The sequence below is a fragment of the Dipodomys spectabilis genome, unplaced genomic scaffold (genome assembly GCF_019054845.1).
Source record: "Dipodomys spectabilis isolate Male_0828 unplaced genomic scaffold, ASM1905484v1 ptg000009l, whole genome shotgun sequence".
Classification (NCBI taxonomy): Eukaryota; Metazoa; Chordata; class Mammalia; order Rodentia; family Heteromyidae; genus Dipodomys; species Dipodomys spectabilis.
The window spans coordinates 25,287,820-25,311,882 of NW_024870686.1; the positions used below are offsets into that span (position 1 = coordinate 25,287,820).

Here is a 24,063-nt window from a genome sequence, read left to right on the forward strand (position 1 = left end):
ATATATGATTAATAATACATATCTCTCTATAATCTTATCTTTCTATACTATTGATCTATCTATATCTAACAATCTATATCTTTGTATCTATCTATGTAAATATGCATCTGTCTATGTATCTATCTGTGTATCTATAATGTATGTATGTATCTGTCTGTCTATCTGTCTGTCTGTCGCTCTATCAATGGAGAGATAGAGTTGGCTTTTATCTTTTTGGAGAATACAAATACAAGCCTTGGTCACAGCATATATCCTGGTCCCTATGTCTCTTTGTTACAAAAGAGGAACTTGCTATTAGAATAACCATGACCATAAAAATTGACTATATTGTATGCGGTATGTTCTAAGTGTCTATTGTATTTATTGATCCTTTCTGAAATAACTGATCAAAAATGAGTAATAAAACAAAAGTGCTTGTGTTTAGTACCAAGTCTCTATTTTATTCTGCCTGAAGTTTCTTTATATATTATGGTTTACTGTCAGAAACAAATGGAAATGTCTTGCTGCTGGTAGTCGAGCACATCCTCAATTCTCCAGAATTGTTGCCTGGAGACACAATGAGTTAGGTATATAGTTGAGAACTTAGGAATAGCAATAAGAGAAGCTGAGTAAGATTCAAAAGAGATACCGTCATGCGGACAGAGCTTTTATAAGGGCTGTTTGTGCTGCTTGCTACAAATTATGATGTTATTAAATGCATACTGCTCAGCTTTCAAATTCTTGTGAAATTCAGGAATTTTGCTAATGAGACTCTTTTCTGCTTTATAGCATTTTCACAATTATTATGAAAATAAATTTTCATCAGCTGACTAAAATACTTTGTGTATTTATTTCTTTCAATGTGTGGGACTAATATATTACTGTGTTTAAAAATATTTTAAGACATTTCTGCACAGTCCAGAAACTTTAGGAAGATATCTGTTGTATTTTAAAGCAATGATTGTATCTTTATTTCTCAAATATGTGTAAAAAATGACCATGAATCTCTCTCATAAAGAAAAACATACTTTTCAGAAACGGTCAGATAAGTTGATGTTAGGCGAAATGAACCCCAAGATAAGGACTCAAATGTTTTTTCTTGCTTGCTATTGTTTCTAACATATTTATAAGATATTTCTTTGTTGCTTTTATGTCCCTCCCCCATGGTATAACCCATGCTTTCACTGTATTTGATGTTGGTGTAATTTGTGGAGGGGAAGGGAAAAACCAAATTGTTTAAATAGGGATACAGGTGGACCCATTGCAACAATAAGATGTACAAGTCGTTATGTTGAAAAACGAACTTTACAGCTTTGGCGTGGGGCGGGGGATATGGGAAGGGATGGGAAGGGGAAACAAAGGAGGAGGCAACAATGCTTGATAAGAAATGCACCCATTACTTTGCCCATGTACTTGTAACCCCTCTGTTTGGTATTTTTCACAATAAGAAAAGGAGTCAAAAAAAGAAAAAACATACTTTTATTAGTTAATATAAGTAATTAAAAAGTGATAAATTAATGTTTAATATTTTTTACTTTAAAGTAACAAGTGGAGGGAGCAGATGGGGAGGGTAATGTGAGGTGGTATGGTCAGAATACTTTTGCACATATGTGGAAATAGAACAATAAGACTTATTGAGATGGTTTGGGGACCGAGTGAGGGGGAGGAGGGAGGGTGCTAGAGGAAGGGAGTCTTTTCAAAGCACATGGTAGGCATATATGAATATGTCAAAATATAAGCCCCTTGTGTAACTAATTGATCCTATTAAAAATGTAAAAAATAATCCCTTAAAGCTGACCTGCTAAGACTATATGTTATTCATATGGTGTAAAAATTCTCAATTTAAAATAACTTACTAAGTGTGTATAATCTTAAAAAGTCCACAAGTCTTTATTCCTTTACTAATGTTTTTACAGTTTTTTTCAGTAAAAACAAGTTGAAGAGACAAGTGCCAGTAGCTCACTCCTGTAATATGAGACACTCTGGAGGCTCAGATCTGATGATTTTTGTTTTGAAGCTACACCAGAAAAGGAAAGTCAACAAGACTTTCTAGTCAGTTGATCAGCAAAATGACAGGCTGGAGGTATGCCTCACTAGTAGACACCAGCCATGAGTGCAAGAACATGAGGCTCTGAATGCAAACCGTGACACACACACACACACACACACACACACACACACACACACACACACATCCACTTATACACATGAAATAATAAGTGGAGTAAAATTAATAGTGTATTAATTTAATTACTATAAAGAGCACTTGATTGCACTAAATCTGGATAAGAAAGTATTTCAAACAGGAAAACAGGAAAAGTAATTCATATCTACTTTAATTGTTATGTATGTAGTATTATCTTTATGCACTGGGTTGGAACATGGCGTCAGTTCAAACTTCAGTAAGTTCATTCTTACTGTGAGATTTAACTCATTTGATGAAGCAGGCCATAGGTATCTACTGTTGTCAATGTATTTTCCTAAAGATTTCCACATATTTGCATGACTGTGAGATTAGGAAAAGCAAGACAAAGAATAGCCAGTTGACTTTTTATCTGCCCCTGCCCCCCTTTCCGGTCTAGTTTGAGACTTCCACAGCAAAATCTCTATAACAAAACATTACCTTTAAATAGTTGTATAAAGGGGTTTCAAACTGACATGCCAGTTTATAACTCATTTTGATCAATGTCGCCCCTTTCATCATTCTCCACCTACCCCCTCAATTTTTCTAGTTCTATTTTTGCAAAGACCTTTTTCCTATGAAGTATTCTGCATAAGAGAGAACTGGAAACTTCATTATTGGTCATCTTCATGAATCAATGACAAAGAAGAGCACAAGAGAGAGGAATAGCTGTAAGATTACAATTTAGAGACAACTTAATGCAAGGCTTCATTCGGGAACATTGGAGATGTACCTCCAGTACAGTGGCAGTGAGGTGGTGATCGTGCTTAGCTGAAAAACACAGTGCACAGAGTAATACTCACTTTAGTTGGTCTAGACTTCCATGTTACCTCCTAAATGCTCAGAAATGCAGTGAGATTTTGTAGACAGGGGACTATATGGCCTCCGTATAGTGAGAGAAAATGAACTGCTACTCACAATAGATCCTCTTAATAGGCACAGGACAATTGAGATTAGGTGTCTTATACATGTAGTATAAATAGACAATATAAGTAGAGTATAAGTAGTAGAGGTGAGAAAAGTCAGTAAAGAAATAAGAATAAGGAAAATATTTGGAGTTAAGGCTGTTAACATCAATTTGACTAAGTTGGTATAATGTATTACAATGTATTATCTCTACTTCATTTATCTAACACACATATATGTCTAAAACTCTCTTAACATTCCTGAATGTGTTTCTGTATGTTAAAATAAGATTAAGGATATTTCACTATCTCCATTTCCGAGGGTTTCATGAGACAAGAAGAACTAATGTGTAAGAAATCAGCGTGCCCCATAGAAGCATTTAGGAAGAATGAAATGTGAAAAATAGCAAAAGGATTTCTATTAAAAAATTCTAAGTCTTCTTTTTAAGTATGAAGATATTCTAAGTTTGTATAATACAGCCAATGTTTTTGTTTGGACTAGAGAGTACCTGTAATGTATGCACATCAAAAGTTCTCAAATGAAAATAATTTCATCACTATAAGCACAAAAAACTAAAAATTGAAATATTAATCTAAGAATTTCCTAAAGCTTTTGCCAAAGTTCACTAATTTATTCAGCAACAATTATTTCTCCTCCTCTTCTTCCAATCATTATTAAATCCTGATACTGCTAATTCCATCAAATACTCTATGAAGTGAAATTATCCAGTAAGTCTTATCCAGATTTCATAAGTAATTCAAGTTTGCTATATAAATGGTAAGCCGATAATTTTTCCATTAAAATAGTACATTTCTGTTCTGGCTTCTAACATTCCTTGGGACAATTATAGCATTTCTGTGCCCCTGTCTCAGAGGAAGAACTGTGCTTATCTGGCATCAATGCTGGTCAAATGCCACTTGTACTCAGTCAAAAGCATCAAATCAGACTTAAGTGTATGGTCTGAAGACGGTCCCCAGCACTGACATTCTTCCTTCCCTAGTGAGTAAACACATATTTCCCTCTGTCAAACTCAAGAAAGCTGGCCCATCCATAACTTATTACTGACACATTTGTGCCACTTTCCAGAGAGGACAATATCCAAGCAGGCATTTGAATTTCTATGAAATAACACCTAAATGAAATACTTTCCTTAACTGATCATCTAAACTCAAATTACTTTGAATCATGGGCCAGTCTTAGTTTTCATGACATTAACAGTTATAAAACTTTATTAATATTGGAAGAGTGATATCACAGTCGAGGACATCAAAAATTCATTCTTTAATTTCAGTTCATTTACTCTTCCTCCTCAAGGTTATAGATGCTACATATAAGCAGGTATGTGAATTAGAACCACATGCAATGATGACTTAACTATGTTTAGGAAAAGAATAGAGCCACAGCAACAGTGATATAATGCCAAGCATTGGAATTAGCAAAAAAATTAGGCATAATGATGCAGATTTGAAATAAAACGGTGAAACTCCATGGTTCAATTCATACATACACACACATGCACACATCCCACTAATAAACAATGGTAGCAAAGTAAAACAGATTCATATTAGAAGCTTTTCTTCTTCCACAGGTACGTATTTAGAAAAGTGGATGGGAATAAATAATTGGTTATTAATGGTTTATTTGCACGTTTAAAAACAGAACAATATGGCTGGGAAGATGGCTCAGTGGTAAAGTGCTTGCCTAGCATGTATGAGGCCTGGGTTCGATTCCTTAGCACCACATAAACAGAAAAAGCTGGAAGTGGTGCTGTGGCTCAAGTGGTAAAGCACTAGCCTTGAGCTGAAGAGCTGAGGGACAACGCCTAGGCCCAGTGTTCAAGCCCAAGACAGAAAAAAAGACAGCAAATAGCAACCATAAAAATCCCCAAACAATAAATCCTTTTGTGACAATCCTAAGAAAGTAAAGATCCATTAATGGAAAGTTATAAAGTAATCAATTACCCATTTATAATGTTCCCTTAACCCCTCCTCCCATTTAAAAAAATGAATGAATGAATGTACGAAAATGTAACAATGGAGCCAGGTGCTAGGGTCTCATGATTGTAATCCTAGCTACTTAGGAGGCTGAGATCTGAGAATGGCAGTTCAAAGCTAGGTCAGAACAGTCCGTGAGATTTATCTCCAAAAAAATCACCAGAAGTAGTACTATGCCTCAAAGTGGTTAAAGCCCTAGACCTGAGTAGGAAACTCAGAGACAACACCAGGACCTGAGTTCAAGCTCTATGACCACCACCACCAACAAAAAGCCACAATGAAGCCCCTCTGTACAACTAACATATGATAATAAAATTATTTATAATGGATATGGGAATTTTGGGGGGTGTCTGTCAATAGAAATTAAAATTTGACATTGTATACTCATCTGTTCCCATACAGGAGAAGGATAGAGCTAAAGATTAAATTGTATCTAAGAATTTAGGGAAAAGAGTATCGATTACATAGTCAACTTAAGCTCAGTCATCTTTATGTATTTGGATTCACGTCATTTGCTTTACTAGCCTTTTCTATTCTTGTGTCGATTCTCTGATCAAATTTCAGTAGAAAGTTTTCATTCAATTTCATCATCAACTTATGTAGTAATCATGTGATGCCACAAGTTGGGACATTAGTAGCCAGAAACAATTTGATCATCACACAACAACCTGAAGAAAGGAATGACTAATAAATGGTGTCCAACTTTACATAATACCCAAGTAAAGATGTTAAGATTTTGTCTTCTTTGATTTGATTTAAAAACAAGGGAAAAATCATGACAGTTGGTTCAAGCTCCAACCATATAGTTAAAAATTATGGTTATGTGATTATATAAAATTCATTGATTGAGCAGAGACTACAAAGAGATATGCAATTATACAACTTAATTAGTACTTAAAGTAACTTTAATAGGTGATATAATCAAATCACATTTTACTAATGAAAAAGAGCCAAATTCATATCACAAATTCTTACTAGTAGATAATTAATATTGCTAAACACAGGATATATGAGCTTTGTAACAGATAGTTAAGCTGAATTATTATTAAAAGGTAACTTTGTCTACATTTTAAAATACAATGGATGGCAGCTTAATAAATCTCCTGAGTTCTTCATTGCTATTTTCGTATTATAAGATTGAAGTGATTTTTCAAGAGATAATTTTCACTCAGTTTAGTCTGAGTTAAGTTTGAATCTAGTTTTAGAGATCAAAATGATATATCTCACTTAAGATTTTCATGCTTATACAGTGACCATCAAAAGAAATATTTTATTAAAAATTAATTTTCATTAAATTAGAACATATAATAAATATTACTTTGGGTATTATTTCCTCATACTGACCACATCTCAACATATATTCATATGATATTAACTAAGCATATATTATCAATGTATGCCTATTAATAAACTGTTACCAATAAACAATATTGTTTTGTTACTAACAAGGAAAGAATACAGGACGACATTTAAAAGACAAGAAACACTAATAAAGAGATAGCCCTGAACCTTGGTATTATAGCAACATCATCATTTTTCTCTCTTCGAAAGTAACAGTGTTTCTTCCAAATGGAACACATTGGTGTTTACCAATCTGTTTTGTTGGCAACCTTCTTCAATTATGTAGAATAAAGACTTTAAGAGCAAAGTTGGTCCCTGAACAGCTCTAAAGTGAGATGCTTTTTTTCATGGAATTAAGGAAAGTCTACTGTTAGTCATTTGAAACATGGTAAATTCCCATTTCTCAAATGGGCTTTTAATGCATACCCTGTCTATGTTTTGCTACAGAATTTGTCAGGAATTAGTAGAACTTTTAGTAACTTAGATCATGAGTTTTAAGGGGGTATGAGATACAACATTCAGAAAAGAAAATTAGTAATGGTGTTGTGTCAGATTTTCACAATATTTCTCTAGTTAGGAAGCCTAATAAAATAAAGAAAAGAATCATTTAAATGATACTGTTAGTGCATTACGATCTTAGACATGTGTTCATATTCCACAGAATCATCACTTTTATCTCATTACTCTAAAATATATATGTGTCAATATAGACAAAAAATGAAAACTTCTAGAAGAAAATTGAACAGGACACCTGGATTGAGAAAGAATAAAAATGACAATGTCTCTCTGTATACACTAGCGTGTTGAATAGCAGGTCTTTCTAAGGTAATGATATGTGAGCCAGTGATCTTAAAAGAGGAGAGAATGGAATAGAAAATAAAAAAATTTAAGTATTCAAATGTTTTTTCTTTCATGCGATTGTTTCTAACATATTTATAAGATGATTCCTTGGTTGCTTTGTATGTCCCTCCCCCACGGTATAACCCCTGCTTTCACTGTATTTGATGTCGGTATAATTTGTGGAGGGGAAGGGAAAAAATAAATCATTTAAATAGGGATACAGGTGGACCCATTGCAACCATGAGATGTACAAGTCAATATGTTGAAAAACGAACTTTACAACTTTGTGGGGGGGCAGGGGGAGATGGGAAGGGATGGAAAGGGGAAACAAAGGAAGAGGCAACAATGCTTGATAAGAAATGTACTCATTACCTTGCCCTTGTAATTGTAACCACTCTGTATGGTATTTTCACAATAAAAAAAATCAAACCAAAAAAAAAAAAAAAAAGAAATATTAGGAGTAACAAGGGAAAGTTTCTGGAACATACTTAACATATTTGAAGAGAAATAGGAGGGCAATGTGGTCAGTGAAGAGACTGAATACTAATCCTTATAGGAACTAGCAACAGGACAGACATAGACCTTACTAGACCTCATAACTCATGGAATAGACCTGCATTTAGATTTAAATCCTTGAACTAGCCTATTCAAGGATGTGAAGAGAAGAGTGATGCTATCTCATTATATCTCTTTAGAAGACTTTCTCTGAGTGAGTGCTATTTGAAGAGTTGTGGAATAAGCAGTCACTGAGATACTTCTGAAGGGAAGATAGTTGTTCATATCATATTATCCATAATCAGTAGAAAGCTCCTGCAGGTGTGCTACATTTTTTCCAGCTCTGCTCCCTGTTCATCTTTGTCTATCTCTTGTTCCAGAGTTTCATGCAGTATTTGGCATAGAGTGGCATGGAAAGCTATTTCTCACATGAGTGAATCAATAAATGAAAAAATTACGAGAGGAGACTTAATAAAAAACACTCCGACATTCTAGCTTGTAAGACAAATGGAAAGAGTGTAAGGAGAGATATAATTTCATAGATTTCCTGAGGCTTTGGCTGTAATAAATGTATTAATTATGATTAGATATGAAGGATTAACCTATTTCAAAGAAGTAAGATCAAACAAAAGTGATCAAAGCAGCTTTATAAAATGTTCAGTTCACCTACATTAAAATTCTCAAGCCAGTGTAAACACTGTGGGCATCTTATGAATTAAAATGAAAAGAATACTGAATGGAAAAATATTTCAAATTTCAAAAATAAAGTTGTTTATTGAGATAATAGTCAGTGATCTCAATGATTTAAAAAAGTATGTATTAACAACTCCTCTTTACTAACACACATACACACACACTACTCTGTATGGATTATATCAAAAGAATGGGCTTACTACTTGTAAAAAGATGCAAGAATGAGGGAACATCAACCATTATCTGAAGAAATTTCATTTTCTTCTGAATTCTTATTATAGTATATTTGCTCCACAGTGAAGGGGAACTATGCCATATGATTTTTTCTTTTGTTCAGAAATATATTTTAATTATTCCAATTCCTGTATGGAGAAATGTCAGCTCAACAGTCTTTAGATAATGTAACAATTACATCCAATGTATATTAAGTAATGGTGTCCCTTGTCTTTCATATGAATCTTCTTTCAAAATAATCTGTACTTCATTTGTCTTGTTTCATTTCTATTAATTGAGAAGGATCAGAATGTATACTTACAATTTCATGATAAAGTACAATTGATCAGGATAACTCTTTAGTTAAAAGATTAAATTTAGGGATGGGAGGGGGAAACAAAGGAGGAGGCTACAATGCTTGATAAGAAATGTACTCATTATCTTGCCCATGTAATTGTAACCCCTCTGTACAGTATTTTCACAATAAAAAAAGAAAAAAGCTTTAAAAAAAAGATACTGCACAGAGAGGTTACAGTTACATGAGTAAGGCAAAAAAAGATTAAATTTATTGCTTACAAATTCTAAAATAATTACCAATTGAAATACAGTGGCAAAACACAAAAATATTTGATTACAAAAATAATAATGCCTAAAACATGAATAATATTGGTAATAGCAAGCCAGTGCAACATTAACTCTGTGTCTATCTTAATAATTTAAGTTTTGTTGTACCTCTTTTGAAAGCTAAATTGGATACCCTCATCCACAAGTCAATTAATATGCTTAGTGCTAATTCTAAAACAATAGAGTAAAAATCATAAAATCACAGTTCTTCTTTGACTACTAGTTAAAGCTATTTTAAGAATATTGAATCATATTTATAATTTAGTTTATATGTAAGGACATAGATGTGGTAGAAAAGGATGGTGGTGTTAAGTTCTTAAAATATTTTCTTGACTTGCCTCTTTACTATCTTTTCTTTTGTACAAAGGAGGTGCCATATAACAAAACAATTTATGAATATAGTGGGTCTTGATCCATGTTACCCCTTCAACATTCTCCCTATTTGTCCATTCCTTCCCTTACTTTCCCTAATTGTATGGTATATACAATGAATTCTCTAAAAATATTTTTATTATTTTTAAGTAGTTGTACAAGGAGTTGCATTCACCAAAGCAGTTTATGAATATAGTACATCTTGATCAATGTCACCCCTTTCAACATTCCCACCCATCCCTCCCTTATATATCTTCATTTTAGGATATGTATTGAATTCATTTTGTACCATTTGACAGAGCAGTTGATTTGTACAATGCATCCTAATAGGTGCCTGCACTTCAACATCTTCACTCCCCTTTACCCAACGTATTATTGACTGCACCCCCCACCCATCCCCTTCATTTGTCTACTCATCTCCGTTGGCCCCCATACCCCTCTTGAATGTATCATTTCCTGGTACTTATTCCGTTGGAATTTGTGTTCATCTTTCTAAAGAATTATACTAGTTGAGCTCTCCATGGACTCCATTATACTTTAGTTAATTCATTTGTAACCACTTGCATACCATCCAGGGTGTTTACTTATAGATGTAGGTACGGTCTCTCTATCACAAATGAGGGAAACCATGCAACCTTTATTTCTCTGTTTCTGGTTTACTCCCTTAATATAATGTTTCCAAGTCTTTCCATTCCTTATGAATGCCCATTTCCTAAAACTTAGAAGCAGTACATCTTGTTACCTTCCTATGTGTTCAGCAGCATATCACTTCCTTATACTATCCACTTGCTAAGGAGACTATGGGAAAAAAGGTACACAATTTTCACGCATGAATAAGGATTTTAAAATGCCAAATAAAATTAATAGCAAATTGCATCCAAGGATAAATAAAAAGACAAATTTCATCCATAGCCACTAATGATTGGATTTGTCAAGAATTAATTGATAAAGTCAAGAAAGGTAAAAATAAGAGGCTTAAGAAAAGGAGAAAGCTACTAAACTACTAAAGAAGTCACTTCGTTCATTCCTCACTGGTCATGTCAAGTATAAAGATGATGAAAAACCCAGAGGGTGATCCTCTGAAAACAGAGAACATCTTTGGATCAAGCTAATTTCATTGAAGTTGAGGTGGAGGTGTGAGCTGTATTTAGCCAAAAAGAAAGAAAGAAAGAAAAGAAGACTAGGTTAGCGATACCTAAAATAATGAAGCCCTGGAAATTTCCTGACTTTATAACATCCTCATTGCAGTTATCCTGAGGGGATGAGTTAAGTCTGGCCAAGAGGACTTTCCACTGTAGGCAGTCACTGTTGTGTTGCTAGTTTGACCCAGATGCCATGCAGTACTCAGAGTTCAAATGTATCTTCCCCTGAGTAGCTGTTGTCTTCCTGTGACATATTCACTACCAGAACCTAAAGAGCACCTGTGCTTGACTGAATAATAATGGTAGCATGAGCTACTCACTTTCACTGGATTTCTACCTATATATCCTGAATTTGTGCTTACAACCACCTATTTTTTAGTCTTTCTAGAAGAATTTATTTCTCCCTGTCATTCTGTCCTCTAACTATAGTCCAGACAAGAAGTCTGCTACACATGCACAGACCACTAAACACTATTAAACTGCCAACCACAGTTCCCCAGCTGCTATGACTTATAAATAAATTGTTTTACCCCTTTACAATGCCAAAAAAATGTACTTTGCATTTCCAATTAGATTCACTTCAGCCTAAAATATATGTCAACCAGGTCACATCTCATTGATAAATCCCAAGGTGCTTTCAAAGATTACTGAAAAGGAGTTTGAAAATGCAAAATACCATAGATATCCAAAATAATTCTGCTTCCTGAAGCAAATTTTGGAAAGGCTGTTCAATATTTCTTTGTCTCTGAAATGTGAAGTCACTTTGGTTCTATCCAATGCTTTTCTCCAATACCTCCATGAGTCATACTTTAATGTGGGCAGAGGAAATGCTAATTTGAGATCTTCTGAGTGACAGATGAGACACTGCAGTAAGTAAAGTAGCACTTTGGCTTACACTGGACTTCATACCTGAGCGCATAGCCTCTTTCTGAATGCTTTCATAGTCATGCCAGTCCTTTCTTCTCAAACCATCTGTCCATGAATAGAATTGCCCATCTCCCAGGCCCAGTGGGTATGTCTGTGGAAAAGGAAAGTATTCAAGCATAAAAAGGAGGAATTTCCTTTTGCATGGTAGGTAAACACAGCCGGGCACATAACAGGCAATCAAAGAATATTTGTTATATAAGTGAGTCATCTGGGTATAGTGGAAAGAAAACTGTTGCTACTGACTGGAAAAAGCACACATTTTAAATTGTATTCCTTTACTTTTAAAAGGAGAGCATCCATGTCCCACAGGCTCTGCCACTTCCTGTTTTATTTGATCACAAAACATTAAAATTTCAGTGTGCTACCTCCTCTGAACATAAATGCCTAGCTATGTTCAATTTCCCCAAATGTAAAGAATAGCACTGCCATCAATTTGGGTGTTACACTGAATTAATTTTGTTTGTGATGTATAAAGTTTCATCCTTTTTGATCAAGTACATTTGAATGGCTTTTAAGAATATTAGCAACCATTCATTGAATGCTCACTATGTGCCAGGTGCTATATTCAATATCTTACGTGCTTTTAATGCACAACTTAAGTTTTACACAAATATTGAATTTTAGTAGTAGTTTGGGGCTATAAATCCTCATCTTTCTGTGAAATAAACTGAGGCTCAATAACTATTGAAACCACCATGACACAGCCACGATTTAATCTCTGTTAGAACTGAAATTGTGGTTTTTAACAACTATTAAACACTTATTCCCTCTAGACTGCAGATAAACATAATGCATGTTTACACTTAGCAATAAAATCATCTCCCGTTCATCATTTGTAGTCCACACATAATCTATCTGTTACCCACACCCAGTATGTTGTAATATCAACTTGAAAATTATCACTGTATATTGGGGAGGCTATTACTTTTTTATAGTATTCATTTTTGGCAAAGAGAAACAAAGTTATTTTAGATAAAACATTACCACAATCTTAGTAGTCAAGATAATGTAAAACAAAATCCCATGCAACATACTATTTTTCTTTTTAAAATAAACAAGTAGTTGTAACCCCAAAAAGAAAAAAAAGTAGGAAAAATAAAATTAGGCAAAAGATGATTTTAGATAAGTAATTTTATTTAAGGAGCTTTTCTAAGGAAAATAACATACCCATTTCTCTTTCATTCTTTCTCTTTCTTTCTTTCTTCCTTCCTTCCTTCCTTCCTTCCTTCCTTCCTTCCTTCCTTCCTTCCTTCCTTTCTTTCTTCCTTCTTTCCTTTCTTTCTTTCTTCCTTCCTTCCTTCCTTCCTTCCTTCCTTCCTTCCTTCCTTCCTTCCTTCCTTCCTTCCTTCCTTCCTTTCTTTCTTCCTTCTTTCTTTCTTTCTTTCTTTCTTTCTTTCTTTCTTTCTTTCTTTCTTTCTTTCTTTCTTTCTTTCTTTCTTTCTTTCTTTCTTTCTTTCTTTCTTTCTTTCTTTCTTTCTTTCTTTTGTCTGTCATGGGGCTTGAACTCTGGGCCTGGGCACTGTCCCTCAGCTTTTCAGCTCAAGGCTTGTGCTCTACCACTTTAGCCACAGCAACACTTTCAATTTTCTGGTGGTTTATTGCAGATAAGAGTCTGATGGACTTTCCTGCCCCAGTTAACTTAGAACGGTGATCCTCAGATCTTAGCCTCCTGAGTAGCTAGGATTACAGGCATGAGCCACTGGTGCTTGGCTACATACTCATTTCTTAATTTTAGAGAATGCAAAGCTACTTACTTTTATCCTCTTATAGCGTACAAAAGGATCCACTTGTTTTGAATGAATAGTTCATAAAAAATAGTTTACAAAAAGAAGGAAGTAATATTAAAATTAGCAGAAAGATTTTCTAAATTAAGTGACTATAATTTGCATATTTCAATTATTATTTTTGTCATTATGGTGGTAAATTAAGAAAAAAATAATTGGAAATGAGTAGAACAAAAGTACAGAGAAGATAGTGAGCTAATGCAAAATATTAATAGTCATGGGTATAAATATGAAAAGAAATATGAAAACAGAATATCAAAAATATGAAGCATATAGTACAAATAGAAGAAAAACAAAAATGGTAATTGGAGAGATGTATAGCATATATTTTAAAGCCAATAGTCTTCTTCTATTTTTTATTTTTTCTTATTTTTTTTATTGCACATCACTCCTTTTATTACACTGATCTGGAAAAAGACTGAGTAATTATGCTCAAAATAAGTATAGGGTCCATGTGGCAGAGCCAAGCAACTGGAACATGATTCAGAAACCAGACAGTGAAACACTTGCACAATTAAGAGGAATTTCACTGCTACAGAACAAGGCAGGAAGGGTTTAAGTAGAAACAGGAAGCATTCCTGTCCTCAGAGACCAAGAAGCTTTCCCATATTGGTGTGAGGAATGGCTTATCTTCTGATGACCACATGTGCGACTATTTCAACTGTCACTAAAAACCCTTGTGTGTTTTTATTCAGTGTTTACATATATATGTATATATATGCATGTATTTACCCTTTTTTATTGTAAAAGTGAATATAACACAAAAAATGTAGTTCAGGATTGATCCCAACCATCTGGAGCCAGCACCTCTGGAGTCAGGAGGAAATAGCTGTTTTGAATTCACCGTGCAGGACACTTTCACCTTCCACTGGAATGACTCAAGCCTTCTCAACAGCGACCTGATGATCAGAGCTTAGGACTGGGTTCTGGCTCACAATGAACTTGGCTTCCTACTGGTCATACCATGGCAGGGTTCCTGCCTAACCACTATTCAAGCAGGTCCTTAGTAAACAAAGGACTAGTTATGTTTAAATAGTTATACAAAACACAGACTATTTTTCTAATTGCTATGGATCTTACGATTACATAGATCGTTAAAGATAGAAAAACGTAAGAAGTTACAAACAATCAAATAACTTTGAGTATGTGACCTGTATTTTGTTTAGTTATTCATGTAAGGTGTTAAAAACTGAGCAGCAGTAAACATTTCTATTGACTGTTATGGATAATAACACTGTACAAATGTGATTTTCTGATCAACAAAGTCTTGTGCTTGTGTGTGTTGTGCATTTACTGGTTCCTCAGTAGACTCTTGTTTGCCTATTAGGCAGAGAATTCTTAGTAACCAAAATTACAAAGTATTGAGTACAAAGTTTACTTTGTCGAGGAAACAGGTAATTGAATTAATGATAACCTTTCTTGAAAAATCTGGAACTATTAGAAAAGCAGGATATTTTTGCCACTGAATATTGAAAGTACTTAAAAACATTGAGTATTTCTGGAGGTGTGTTAAAGGTAAAAGACTAAATTTATACATATATATTATATTATATATACATATATATTATATGTGCATCTATCTATATAAATATATTATATAATACTACATATTCTATATTCTATACAATATCATATCATGTTATATTGTATTATTATTGTTCATTATATTGCATCTTGTATTTTATTGTGTATATATATATATAGATATATTTCTAGAAGACCCTTGAACATTCCTGTGTTCAATTGCAATTGCAATAAAGAAGATTCCTGAAAACCACCACTGAACTCATTACTGGTAGCTTAATAGAGTGGGAAGGGATGAAACAAGTATGAGTTTGGCTACTAGAAAGGAGGACACCAAGTTACATTGAAAAGTGGAGTTCTAAGTCCATCTACATTCCAAGCGTTATTATTTTACTAATTAGCCTATGTTCTCTCAATTGATTTCCAGAAGTTTGTCAACTCAGTGAAAAGAAGAAGAGGAGGAGAAGGAGAGAAGGAAGAAGAAGAGGATGAGGAGAAAGAGGAGGAGGAGAGGAGGAATACAGAAAGAGAGAAATTGATATCTCAAGAAATATAATAAAAGTTGGGCGCTGGTGGCTCATGCCTCTATCCTAGCTACTCAGGAGGCTGAGATCTGAGGATCGGTGTTCAAAGACAGCCTGAGCAAGAAAGTCTTTGAGACTCCTATCTCCAATAAACCAGCAGAAAACCGGAAGTGACACTGTGGCTCAAATGGTAGAGTGCTTGCCTTGAGCTGAAGAGCACAGGGACAGGGCCTCAACCCAGAGTTCAAGCCCCACGACTTAAAATAATAACAATAAGGCATGGCAGTGAATCCATACTCCACTAGTTGTATATTTAGTAACTATGCAGGACATTCTCTAACAAGACCTTGTCTACAGTAGAGCTTAGTTTATTATTTTCATCACTTATTCATAAGCATGAGTAGGCAGTCAAGGATTAAGCAGCATCTGAGAGAATTTTCATTGTAAAATTCAGAATCCAAAAGTTAACAAAGACATAACAAACTTGATGAAGCAAAGGCAATCTGAACCAAAAAAAAAAGTTAAGAAAAATCAACATTTAATTTTCTCAAAGTCAGAGAAAGAGTGTGATACTACAATATTTGATTTGGGATAAGAGGTGAATTAAAGTAATTGTTTCTGTAATAGAGTATCAGATAAGGAAAAAATGGAAAAGATAAACAACTATGAGAATATCTGAAAGCATGTAATAGAATAAAAATATACGACCGACATATTTGCCTAGAGAATCAAGTATTCCAGCGGAGAAAGAACAAGGGCATTTCTGGGCAACACTGTAGTTTTCAAAGCATCATTTCACTTAAGAGTTGTCAAGTAAAACATTGAACCTAAAGCAAGTCTCAAACAAAAATCCTTGGGTTTCCATGTGCATCTGTGTTCTTGAGCAAGAAGTTTTGACATCCTCACATTTTGTGACGGCAGAAGAATGAGGGAGAAGTAGACATGTGACGATGTAATAGGTGCATATGAACATGTTCTCTCAATTGATTTCCAGAAGTTTGTCAACTCAGTGAAAAGAAGAAGAGGAGGAGAAGGAGAAGGCTGGCCCTCCCAGCCTCTGCATTACCCAGCAAGGTGTTAGAAATTCCTCATCCTGACTTATATGCATCTAACAGGAAACTTAGGGTAGAAGAGAAAGACAGAGATATGGGTGGAAACAACTTTTTCTGTGTGATTTTTGAGGGTTAAAAGTAGTTGAAGGGCTGGGAATGTGGCTTAGTGGTAGAGTGCTTGCCTAGCATGCATAATGCCCTGGGTTCGATTCCTCAGTACCACATAAACAGCAATAAAAACTGCGCTGTGGCACAAGTGGTAGAGTGCTAGCCTTGAGCAAGAGAAGCTCAGGCACGGTGTTGAGGCTCCATGACAAGTGCCAGGATTGGCAAAAAAAAAGTGGTTGAACACTTCTGTGGACAGGAAAATAAACCAATTATCACACCAAGACAGGTGCAAACTCTTTAGAACAACATGGACCTGAAGAATCTCATACCTAGAGCTGATGATCTGTAGAGGGATTTGTTGTGTTTATATCTTTTTTATCTACCAGAAATGTGTACCCGCGAAAACTAAATCAATCCCAATACATTTGGAAAGAACTACCTTGATCCTGAAAGCTTAACCATCCAGTAAATGATCCATTAGTATTTTGACCTTTCCTTTCACATGAGCAGTCTCCGGCGTCCATATCCATTTGCTGCTTTCCTGGGTTATCATATCTGCATGATTATAGAAGTACAGATCCATTTACTCTGACCTTGTAAAATAAATACAAAGAAGATTGTGCCTTCATGAGGCATCTATTTCAGATCCATCATTAGGTCGGCCATTTACTTGTGAAGGCTCTTTCAGCTCTTCACCTTATTAATTTGTCAAGTCACCTCAAATAATTAACTTGAAAAATATCAGGGATAAGAGAGACATATTCTATTAAGTAGAAACTACATGTAGTAGTAAGAGCTAGATCACAGAGCTAATAAAAATAATATACCTTTGAATGTCAAGAGAAAATATTTCCAAGGGTAAAATATTACCCAGAGGCAATGCATTTATTGGAGGTAACAAATGCCCCATATAAACAGTGATGAAGTATGGTACTGGAAATCTAAGATATACTGTTCTAAGGATTGCTGAACTCTGAGGTTAAGCTACTACTGTTATTAACTTTTACAGAATGTTAAACTATCTCCCAAAAGCTGTCTGTCTGAGAAAATCTGGTGAATAAGAAGAACTTGCTTCTTGTCTCTTCAGTTAGAGCAATCTCGTTTATCACAACTGCAGGCAGGAATGACACTGTATCTTTGAAGATTGCTTACATTCTAAAGCCAGCTTGGGGTGTATAAATCAACCAACCAGTGGACTTTTACTCCCACAATCAACTTTACATGTAGCAGTCTATGTGTTCCTAGGAAAACAAGACAAAGTGGAAGAACTCTCAATTCAGGATTAGATGATATAAATTAGTTTTAAACTGTAGGGGGGGTGGAAATCTACATTAACTCTAGTTTGCTCAGTAAACTCTGTATGAAATTAGTTTAAAAGAAATTAATATTTTCTTCATCTGGCTTCACAAGGCTTTGAAGTAGTAAATCAAAAAAAGTATGTGAAAGCTACTACATTATCATAAGGCAATATGAAAAGGTGAATTGTTTTTAACTGTTTATGTAATTTTTATACATATTTACTCTGGAAAAATTGTAACTTACTTAATTTACTTAATGTGCATTAAGTAAATCATAAATTATGTGAGTCAAACTTCACTAAAGTAGATTCTACATGAATATCTTGATGGATATAAAGTCTTAGCTGGTATAATAAAATTTCTAATACATTGAAGAAGCCACCTAGGATTCTATTTTCTACCATTCAGGGGGCTTGAACTCAGGGCCTAGGTGTTGCTCCTGAGCTCTTCAGCTCAAGATTAGAGCTCTACCACTTGAGCCACAGCTCCACTTCCTGTTTTCTGGTAGTTAATTGAAGATAAAAGTCTCACAGACATTCCTGCTTGGGCTGGCTTTGAACCGTGATTCTCAGAACTCATCCTTCTGAGTAGCTAGGATCACAGGCATGAGCCACGGTGCCAGCATTAAGATATGTTTTAAGAAATAGGATATACTGAAAACAATATACATTGCAGCTTACATTGGTGGGAGAAGTAGATAGCAGGTATTTTTCTAGTGTAACTATAACCCCGTAAGAACTCAGTGCTGAACTAGAGTTCTTAAAGTTTAAGTTTACCTAACTCTTAGTAAGGACTCAGAGTCAAATAACTTGAGATTGCCAAATGTTAGAAGAGTGAGTTCTGGTAGCTAGTATAAGAGTCATGCTCTGATTTTGTTTTGAGGGTAGTTAAAACCGCTAGATGGCTTGACACTCAGAACAGAGTTTATTCTACGGATAGACTGTTTCATGGACCACACAATTGAAGTTTTATGAAATGGTATCAATGAATAATGTTAGTCTTTATTGTACATGCTGGTTTATGGAATTTGTTTGCAAGTAAAAGCTTCTACCACACTCCTGTTATTTTTAAAATGTCAACATTTTATTTTAAATGGCTATATTCATGTAGTACAAAATAGACACAATTCAAAAGTTCTAACATCTCTTCTGTTGTAATTGCCCTGAAATTATTATTTTCAATCAAATAATTTCTTCTGTAGTTAGTAAGAAATTTAAACATCATATTTTTTTGTATGGGCAAAAGTCAGATCACACCTATTTTATGATTTTTCTCAAGGTGCTTATGAAGAATTTCAAAAGATCCGTTCATGTTTAGACTAAAAAAGAATATATATTAGCTAAAATATATATTAGCTAAAAAAGAACAAATATATGCATTAAGATCCTTTATATTCTGAATTGTCACTTAAAATTCATTCTCAAGTTTCATTAACATAGCTGGAATTATTAGCTAACAAAACTTCTCTTATTAAGTGACTAAAAGGATCAGGAACAAACTCTTCTAAAGTGAATACAGAATAGTATTGGGAGTAAGTTTATTGGTTAATAGAAAGAGGCTGAGAGTGCAGGCTAAAATCCTGTCTCACATGAGAGAGGGTTAAGAATTCAGCAGCACTCCTAATCCTGCTGATATATTCAATTTCCATCTAAGCATTTGATGTAAGATAGTTGTGTTACTGACCCTCAAAATTACTATAATTGTTTCTTGTATTCATCGCAACAGAATCTCTTTAGCTCAGCAGGAAAGCCCTCCAGAACCCTGATTGCCATGCAGTGGCTGGTATACCTTGGTGCAGTATTGAGGAGAGAAGCATGTTGCAAATGTGAGAAATTTGCTGAGAAAATATTTTCCATCTGAGAACATTCTTTCGGTGATCCCTAAAGGAAAATAGTTAAGGGGGGCGGGGAGGTGGAAAGGAAAAAAAAAACCCTAAAGAACAAAGGAAAATTTAGCCTGGAAATGGACAGCATTGTAGGGGAAGTGTAAAATCAATGGAAGATTATTTCCAAAGAAAGCATATTATATTACTCATCAAGAATCACTTCCCCTTCTGTATGGTGAATCCATAAACTTGCAGTTTGTTGTGTGTGGGGGTAGTAATCCTGAGTTTCATGACCTCTTCAACTTTTCTTCCATGATAAATCATAGGGGGTAGCTAGACTTGCACCTTATCAATTATTCCAGGAGAAAATATAGCATCCTCAGTGATTCTCAAGAAGCAATATTATCTTAAACTATTATTCTATTTCCTTATTAATCTGAACTCATTATGCTGAGTCGAAAAAGAAATAGACAACAGAAATGGGTGTTAAGAGAAAAAATAATGGTCATGGTAAGTGTTGATAGTAACAAACAACAGAAAATGGTATCACTTCAATCTCCAACTTGCAGGTCATGACTATGATTTTATGTATCACTCAAATGTAGTATTGATAGCACTAGACACAGAGTTACAACTAAGGTTATCTTAAGATGTGATATCAATGGGCAAGTTATTAATTTCATTACCCTATAATATCACTGGTACCATCACTCTTAACACTGGTTATCGTTTTCCCAGAAACTGTCATAAAAATCACCACAAACGTAGACAAGGCCCTAGCATTCCCTTCAGTGAAGTTTGTTCTACTATGTTTTGTTGGTATTATAAATGGTGTTTATAGGGATATTAATGTTTTTTTATCAATTCAGATATGTAAACTTCATGTCTGAGACTCAAACATACTTTTGGCTTCTGTTAATATTTTAAGCTCATTCATTCTTTGGAAAACTTAGTAAAATAATGAGAACTAATTATTAACAGTGTTAGCTCTCTAGCAAATCAGCAAACTTGGAAAACATTTCTTTATTTCCCTTTTAATCTAAAAGGTTAAGTGGATTAATAGTGATTCAAACACATTGTTTCCTAATCTAGAGCACAGTGAATTCATAGCCTGCTCCCCCACCACTGTCCCTCCCATTCAGAATTTTGCTATGTACCTCAGGCTGGCCTTGAACTTGCGATCTTCCTACCTCAGCCTACTAATTTCTGAAATTGCAGGTATATGTCACTATCAATATCTATAGCTGCTGGAATATTACCCAATCATTCAGGTGTCAGTCAACAGATATTTATTGAATACCTGGAATATTGGAATCAGACAAAAGTGCAGCCTGAGACATCATAGTCTTATAGAAAGAGACAATGTTTCATTCAGTCTCTAATAATTGAGGCAATACTTTATGTCTGATGTTGTTTTAGGTACTTTCAATTTACTAGTGAATAAAACAGACAAAGATATCTGTCCTTGAGAAGCTAGCATCCTAGAAATGCGGTATCAAAATATTAAACAAGTAAATGCTCTAATATTACTTTTATTGAGGTATTTCATATTTTATTGATGTATTGTGGGAGGACAAAGTAAGTTATAGGCTTGTTAAATTTAGTGTACAAACTAAGTTAAAGTATCTAAGACCCAGAATGAAAAACACATTGTATCCTCCAATGAACAGCAATATGTTCTAAGTATATTTGGAAATATACTTAGAGAAAGTATTTTGCTTAAATGCAAAGACCTGTTGTTATATAGAAAGCAAACAGAAGTGCCAAAGCCTTGAAAATCAAGACCAGATTATTTTTTTTTAACAATATTGGCTCTCTAGCAAACGTGTAATTTGTTTATAGTGTTCCAGGGAGAAAAATAATCACCACTTCCATAAACACCAAATGATAAAATGTCACGACTTGACAAGTAGAAGAAAAAGCACTTAAAATCTAAATCTTAAAAGGGTCTTAGACTATGACTTTCACAGCTGATTATTTCAAATGCCAGCAAAGATGTTTTCTAAGCTCTTAATTTAGAGTTTCTTGTTCAACAGATTGTAGACATGAGAGACAATAGATCATTGTGTTTTCCTGTACTCTGTACTCTGAAAATAATTCACTATGGGAAAGCAATTTTGATTATTATAATTACAGCATTCAGTAGAAACATTTTTTAAAATTAGAACTAAATTTGAAACAGTTCGCATTATAGAATGTGGATAAGAAATTGAATAGCACATTAAATGTTCAAAATGGTGTATTAGCATTATAACTGAAAGACTTGAAACAAACCAATTCTATATAAAGAAGTTTCCTTAAGGAAGACCAAATACGGAGAAGAGACTAAACATAAACCTGAAGTTATTTATATGCACAAAAATAACAAGTACTACACATAACCCATATCTTCAGATTAATCTAGTAAAGGCTTCCTACTGTACTCCAGTCAATAATACTGTATCCTACAGGAATATGAAGTAATAATTCTGCTGCTTTTATACAAATATAAAACAACTTTAAAATTAGGTAAATGATTGTTGGATGCTCCCAGCACCTGTTTTCCTTTTCTCTGAGAGTCCTTGGTGTCAGACATGATGGAGAACACGTCTACAAATTTAGATATCAGGTATTTATTTGTCACAGTGAGTTTAGGAAAAAATGTTGGAGAGGGACTAGAATGTCCTATTTGAAAATAAATACAATTGTGAGATTTAGGTAAAAATTTGTGCTTAATATAAAAATAGATATTCTACATATAATTGTTTAATGAATATGCTAATACATATTGTATATAAATATATTATAAATGCACACACAATATGTTTATAAGTATATGCATAATACATGTAAAGATAGATAGAGAGAAAGATTGCTGTAAGAGTAGGTTGTTACAAAGAGAAGTCTGACTCTCCTAAGTGGACTTTGACACACAGCTATTGTTTTTGGCTTTCCTAGATGAGTTGGATAGTATGAAGCTTTTACTAGAGATCCAGAAGAGGCTAGTGCCATGTTCTTGGACTGCTCAGCCTCTAGAAGATGAATTAAACCAAACAAAGCTTTCTTCTTTATGAAATACCCTGTCTTAGGTATTCTGCTACAGCATCAACTATGCAAATTCACTTTTGCCCTGTGATTTGTGCAAGCCAAGGGGCTTGCACGGCAATAACCCTGCTATCATTATTTACAAATGTCGTATTAGTGATCTTCGAAGAAATGGGTGATGCTGTGAATAAACAAGCATCATACCAGATAAGCCTGGCATAACTTCTAACGTACAAAGTACAGAAATTCTCATAAATACAAAGAAATAAACCAGCCCCCCAAGGCAAATTCCCATCATGATGGAGATCAGTGTGAAACAAAGGTAATCCCAAAGCAGCTTGCAAATATGAAACAAAATGTGTGTGAGTATGATCATACTCATGTAGACAAGTGATTGAATAAATGTGGCAGAGATAGTCATTTTAGAAGGATTCCAAATAAGTTATATACATTTCTTATCCCTGAGTATGTGGAAGGTAGTTTTCTATTCCTTACATAATGGCTCATAATGACTTCTTCCCAAAGGCACATTACAGCTGAGTGGGATTGGTGGCGAGAATAACTTTACTATGGGGAGAGCTGACCAATAGTGCTTTAGCCAAGTGATCACGAACAACATGAGTACTGAGAAGTCTTGCTGATGTTTATTATGCCCTTTTAATAAGATGTGATGAGTTAGTATCATCTCCTTGGACACCCTCTGCTACAATTACAAAATGCATAGCCATTGCTCTCAAAATTGACAAGGTCATCAGGAAAAAGAAATGTCTGAGAAACTATCATGTCCTGGAGAAGCCAAAAGAGAAATGATGAAAATTGTGATGTATTAATCAAGGAGGCATGGTGGAATTCAAAAAGGGTATCAGAACTAAGGAGACAGGAAGAGTTGGGTTTTAATGAATAACATGTATCAATATTGGGACAGTCTTTGTAACAAATATACCCTAGTAATTTAAGAGGTTAATAATAAAATGAAAACCTTTAGAATGTATAAGGACCTGTTACTAAGTACAATATTTATAAAAATTTAAAACTTTCAGAACTCTCTTTACAAATGCTCTTGGAACTTTATTAATGTTTATAGTATTTTATGTGATTAAATCAATCCATATACTGGAGTGTTGTGTACTTGCTTATTCAATTCGTGGTACTTGTTATCATTTCCCATTCTTTACTATGATGTATGTTATCATAATTAATAACTGCTAAGTAAATA

At 34.3% G+C, this 24,063-nt stretch overlaps 1 protein-coding gene across 1 annotated transcript in view; it reads right to left on the reverse strand.

Moving 5' to 3' along the window:
- The window catches only part of Galntl6 (polypeptide N-acetylgalactosaminyltransferase like 6), an 813,988-nt gene that overhangs the window by 524,422 nt on the left and 265,503 nt on the right, over window positions 1–24,063 (reverse strand). Inside the window, exon 2 of the mRNA XM_042702130.1 lies at window positions 11,691–11,799. Coding sequence (XP_042558064.1) covers window positions 11,691–11,799 — 109 coding nt within the window. The remainder of the gene's footprint in view (window positions 1–11,690; window positions 11,800–24,063) is intronic.